At 42.6% G+C, this 6,000-nt stretch overlaps 1 protein-coding gene across 2 annotated transcripts in view; it reads right to left on the reverse strand.

Annotated features, from left to right (window-relative positions):
- Positions 1 to 5,304, reverse strand: part of btbd11b (BTB (POZ) domain containing 11b) — a 93,235-nt gene extending 87,931 nt beyond the window's left edge. For both annotated transcript variants that reach the window (XM_034085745.1, XM_034085744.1), the window contains exon 1: positions 4,281 to 5,304. In XM_034085745.1, the coding sequence (XP_033941636.1) occupies positions 4,281 to 5,133 (853 nt within the window). In that variant the 5' untranslated portion in view covers positions 5,134 to 5,304. The remainder of the gene's footprint in view (positions 1 to 4,280) is intronic.
- Positions 5,305 to 6,000: the final 696 nt, after the last annotated feature.

A 6,000-nucleotide genomic window follows, 5' to 3' on the forward strand; every position in this document is an offset into this window, starting at 1 on the left:
TTGAAAATCATTTAGTATAATCACACAAATTCTGTGTTTTATATTTAACAATTCTGTGTTCTTTATTTATTGATTGTTCAATACCTGACAAGGCCGGAGATGAAATATCTGCATACATCATAAGAGTATAATACATTATGTATAATATCAGTTAAAATAAGTGCTTCAACATAGTTAACATTGCTGGAGGTATGCACAAATATTGATAGATGTCTTGTAATGCACTATTGAGGAACCTGCGACCCAAGTTTTTCATTCAATGCAGAACTACACCACAGTTGTGTAGGCCTATATGATATGTCAATAAACCTTAGAACATCTTGAAATCTTGAACGGGATGTGCAAAATAGTCATTATATACAGTCTTTAATTAACTATTAGTAGAGAATAACGAGTAATGAATATACTTTATAGGGATCCTATTAATATCTAATAATAAAAATAATGAAATTCAATAACATGCTTTAACCACCAGGTGTCTCTTTATATCATCTGTGCACCTTTATGGTGTAAATACAGCCTATCTACCAATTGGATCAAATATAAAAGTGAGCCGAATTAGTGTTGATACAGCAAGGAGACGTATTGTGTGAAAAGAAATGTAAGATGTTGTTTAATGGCTGATATATTTATGATCCACGTCACGTTTTCAGTTCCTCATGTTTGTCTTCTCATCAGGACTATAAATACAGAACTACGGCAGATATGTAATATTTAATGCAGCCGAACCGTGTATTACAATGCCGTTATGTGATGACTTTCAAAGAGAAAAGCAAGCACACTCGGAATAAGGTATTATTTTATTTTTTTTAAATGTTTTCGGTCTATTTCCGGTATTTGTTAATGACGATGTGCTGTGAGATGTGAGACTGGAATTGCAGAGGGGGAAATAACGTATCTTTAGATGCGGATTTTGTTAAACTAATATGTTTGCGCTGTGGACCAACACTATACATTGACGGGGAAGGGGGTAGCAATAAAGATAACACCATTAAACAGTTATACAACATAACAGAAATAATATCGATAGCAGCGTCCCTAGCAACCACCTTGGTAACAATGAAAACGTTGGACGCAATTTCCTGAAGTAATCTTCGTAATAACTAGCAAACTAAAGATCATGTACATCCACTGCACACATAATCTGAAATAACAACTCATATTTCTCGCATCAAATGACATCAAAACGCATTTTAATGGCCAAACTAACTTTAAAATAGGCATTTTACACCCAGAATAAAACGAAGTTCGGCCATGTTTTCTTTTTCTGCAGGGAGAAATGATAGCTGGGGATTCTGGGTAGTGTAGTGTCTTCTGCCATCCTTTACTCCGAAAAAAGATTTGTTTCTCCGAATCGAAGGGGAAAAATACAAAAGCATTGCACACAATTTAAACCAATCAATGTTGTGTAATTAACAAGGATAATCTGGTGTTTTTTAGTCGATGAGTAGTGCAGATATCACTGTAAAATCAATCGTCAGTAAGGGGAATATTTACTTCCGGGTGTACAATTCTCCGCTATCCAATGAGAATGGACGCTCACATTGCCTTTAAGGGCAGTCGACACAAACGAATGCCGTGCTTCCATGAGCGTCCATAGAAGCACATGGACATCCCGGAAAGCTGAAAATGGACGCTAATGCCCCCCCCCTTGCGTTGAAAATGGACGCTAATGCCCCCCCCCCTTGCGTTGAAAATGGACGCTAAGGCCCCCCCCCCTTGCGTTGGAAAAAGCCGGCAGGGGACTTGACATAACGTCAACATAGGCCGACCTGAGAGTGAGGATGTGTTGTCCTGAACAGGACTCGATTACAGCCCTGCATCCAACAAGGTTAGTAACTTATTGACAAAAATGCCTCCTGACAAAGCTGGGTCACCAGCGTTAGCATAATATGGAAAAATCATCTCAATTGCTCCTTCTTGGCAGAGAGGGACTGAGGGAATGGATGAAGCGATATGGAAGTTCAATTTGGCAGGCAGTGGCTTAAGGTCAACCCACCCTCAGAGTGACTGAATGTTTGGTTTTACTGGGAAGACAAAGAATGATGCGGCTGTGCCTCGGCCTAATCCGTCACTGCAGTTAGAGGATATCTTGAATCTTAGAGGTCCTGCAGTGCCACAATAAGAAATGGGATGGAAATCTTCCACTATATGGAACTTCCTATATTAAGTCAACCAGACATTCCTCTGATGCCCCAACAGAGGCACAACTCCACTGGCCTAAATAACTGACTTTCTTGCAGCAGAAACAAGTTCTGAACACAATACTGACAGGCTGTATTATCAACCTTTAACTTTATATGGAAAATGTACAAGGGAGAATGTTGCTGGGGGGAAAATATGGCACTTACCCATGTGTATAAACTAATAAGTAGTTTTTAAACTGAGCTTATTTAACAGGTATCTGCAAAATATGTTATCTGTTGAACATTCTGTGGATTTGTTGCCACTTGTGGACAGCAAAAACAAGCTGTATAACACATCTCTGATAACTCCTTAAGTTGATATGGCTAACCTATTAGCATAACGTTTCTATTTACAAATCCAGGATATCTGGCCAACTATTAATATTAATATTATCACCCTTCTGCTTTTGTTTCCACCAACTCTTCATAGGAATAACTAGCTGGTAAAATAGCAGGTTGCTAAGGATTTGATAATTGGCAATGGTGTAAAGTAAAAACACAGTGAGAGTTAACCAGAATGGTGTGCCAGAACACCAAGACAATGAGTAAAAGGCACTATAAAGCTCTCTTTACATTACACATACACAACACCATAGGTTTGAGGCACTCAAACACTTCCAAGTCTTAGGCCTCACATCAATATTTTCACAAGCTCTGGATATTTCTCTTGCATCTCATCCTATTCACCGGTCCAATGCACCACTGAACATGCACCACACCTCTTTCTGCAGCTGGAGGCTTGCTGCATGCCAAGTGGAGTGTCCAGACTGGCTGAATATTGACATTCAATAATGTACAGTAAACGCTCATACTGTCAACTCTGACGTTTACTGCAGTCTGAACTGCATGTGATGACTGGTCTTTGGATGTATGCACTGTTTAGTAAATATAAATCATACTATATGCCAGAATGAACAACATGATTCGAACTGTGCAGCTAAAGCCTTAAAATCATAGACTGTTGTAAACAGATATACAAAGGGTACATATGTTAAGATGTGTTTTCCTCAAAAACGAATGACTGTACCTTTAAAACAGCGAGGTACAGTGAAATTAAAGTGCTCTTCTCATAATGCCAGGCTGGTGTTGGTGATTCATCAATACAGTCACAGGGTCTCTCTAAGTTTCTCTCTGTGTGCCTGTATGTCTCTCTTTCTCCCCGTCACTCGATAACTCAGTTTAATTCACATCAGTCTGCATAATGCATCACAGCACATAGGTCCCCCCAAGGTCTTTCATTACGTAAACCTGTTGCAAGAGGAGCCACTGCAGCACTTTTACAACGTCCATCAACACAGGGACCAGCATGTGTTTGAGTGGTTTGTGATGTATTGCTGTTTAAGCAGCATTGAGTCTGAATAGAATTACAGTTGCTTTGACCACACCAGTGAGTATGTCCAAACACTTGGAGAGTGAATGCGAAAAACTGGAGGCAAGGTTTTGTTTGTGTACCAGAATCAGCAAGTGCAAACAGGGATGAAGTGCTCTCTCCTCTCTGGGTGAAAATAATAAAACATACCTCTGCAGGGCATTATTGTAGGAAAACCAGTGGGGAGAGCCCTTGAAAGCTCTCAAAGCGAGGCACTAAGCTTGGGGAAATCAGACCCTGCTTTTGTGCATTATCAAAACAGTCTCATACAGTATAAGGAGAATATCCGAGAATAACGTCTGCAATGTAACACTGCACAGAAGACGGAGGAGGCAATCTGGCCTTAAGAGGAAAACTCTCTCCCATCCAGCCAGTCATCACCTGCCTGCAGCCTCTGCAGAAATGCTCTTTCACTGATGTCTTTGAGGTAACGTTCACAGTTCCACAGCAAAAGAGAGAGACTGACTGATGGTGGCATATAACCTTTTCTTATGAGAGATCTGACACCAAGAATTTGAGGGATGTATTTATATAATACATCTCCTATTTTAATATGTTTGGAGTAAATCCAGTAAAGAACCTTTACCTTATGGTGTAAATATCTACTGTAAAATGGGGGAAGTCTACAGGTGGAAAATTACGCATAGGAATGACCTCTTTGTGTGGTATGAATTTGAAGTGGACCAGGACCCTGTTGCATGTACCTGACAGTGTTTACAACTCACCACTTGCATTCTTCCCACATATCAGGTGTTGCCAGGGCTGCAGAGACCCCCATATCTCTGCGTCAGTGTTGACGGCCTGGTCCAGGGTTTCCACAGTAAACTTGGGGATCCCGTTATCACGCTCCAGTAGCGCGCTGCGCAGCACCCGCGCGTACACCTCGCGAAAGAGGCTCTCTATGCACGCAGCCAGGTAGATTGCCGCGTGCTCGTGGATCCTGACCGCGATCCTACCGTCCACCATCCACCTGAAGAACTTTCCCACGTTGAAGATGAGTCCACAGCGCACCGACTTACCGCGGCTGAACTTGTCATCCTCCGTGCTCATGTTGTACAGGGACAAGGCACTGAGGGCCGCGCTGATGCAGCTCATCGACACGCTCCACGACAGGACGATCTTTATGGCACTTTGGATCTCGTATTTGGTGCATTTGGCGTAGCGCAAACTCAGGCGCTGCGACTCCTTCGCGACCCTGACCAGGGCCCGGCTGACCAGCTCCGACAGCCTGAGCAGGACGTCCTGCGGGGGGGGCGGCAGGGTCATCTCCTTGTCCCTGCACAGTGCGCTCGCCAGTTCCCCGAGGCTCCACGGCACATCCTCAAGCTCGGGTAGTTTAGCGCACTGCTCGGTGCTCTCCAGGATCTCGGCGTCTTCGACCAAGACCGTGTTAACAGTGTCTAGACTGTTGTGTCGACTGTGCATCGAGTCGGTTAAATGCCAGTGATTCCCCCCATGTGCCTCTGATAAGCACAGTGACGCACTGGAAGACCTGAAGGAGTCGGCGGCTCCACCATAGCCCGAGTCAAGCGTCAAATCCTCCAGGGTCCTCGCTACTGACTTGCTACTCCTTGCCATAACTGCACTTCATACTGCAAAAGAAGGCTTGGGAAAGTGGAGGGAAATATCCAGAACGGTGGAGTTTGGATACGCACGCGTCTTGAACAAGTCCTGCTGTTAAATATTGTTCTGTTTTTAGTAAAAGTCCATCCAAGTTGTCAGTATAAAGTTAGAGTAGTATCTCACGCCAGTGCATCAACAGTCACAGTGCTGTTGCAGCGCAGTGCCTGACAGATGGGGGCGGGGCCGTGGAGAGCCGAGAACAGTTGTCAGCCAATGGACTCTCGGGATGAAGCAGCAAAGAGTTTTAATTGGATCGCTTCAGAGGATCAATAAAAAGTCACTGATGTGGTCCATGATGAGGCTTCTTGGTATAAAAAGTAATGAACAAAATGTAATGTAAACAGTGAGCACATCTGTTATGTACGCATACTTTTGTGAAGTTCCTCAAAACTTTAGAATATAATACATGCAGAAATCCTGCCATGTAAAAGTACAATGAAGGAAATTGCTGTAAATAATAAATCACATAATGTACAGTGTAAGTATATAGCTGCTTTTATATAATCATGTTTAGGGACATGTCCATAGGGGATCAGGCTTTTCATATATTTTCTCAAGGCCCACGTCTGATCGTAACATGACTCAAGACCATTAATAATAGATTGCATGCATAATGTATCCTTCTCTGTTCCTCAGGAGAACTCATTGAAAAAGATCTGAATTACTTTCAAGGGTATTCGCTGGGATCACTCACAGGCTTTAACCAAGCCGTTTTGTTTTTCCCCCCTAAAACCATTTAAGCTCTGGCTTCCCCCCTCAGTACTCCTTAAACAAAAGTCATCATGGATGCATGAGCATTTAAAATATCAAAACAATATTCCT

This window comes from Pseudochaenichthys georgianus, chromosome 6 (assembly GCF_902827115.2).
Source record: "Pseudochaenichthys georgianus chromosome 6, fPseGeo1.2, whole genome shotgun sequence".
In the NCBI taxonomy this organism is placed as follows: domain Eukaryota; kingdom Metazoa; phylum Chordata; class Actinopteri; order Perciformes; family Channichthyidae; genus Pseudochaenichthys; species Pseudochaenichthys georgianus.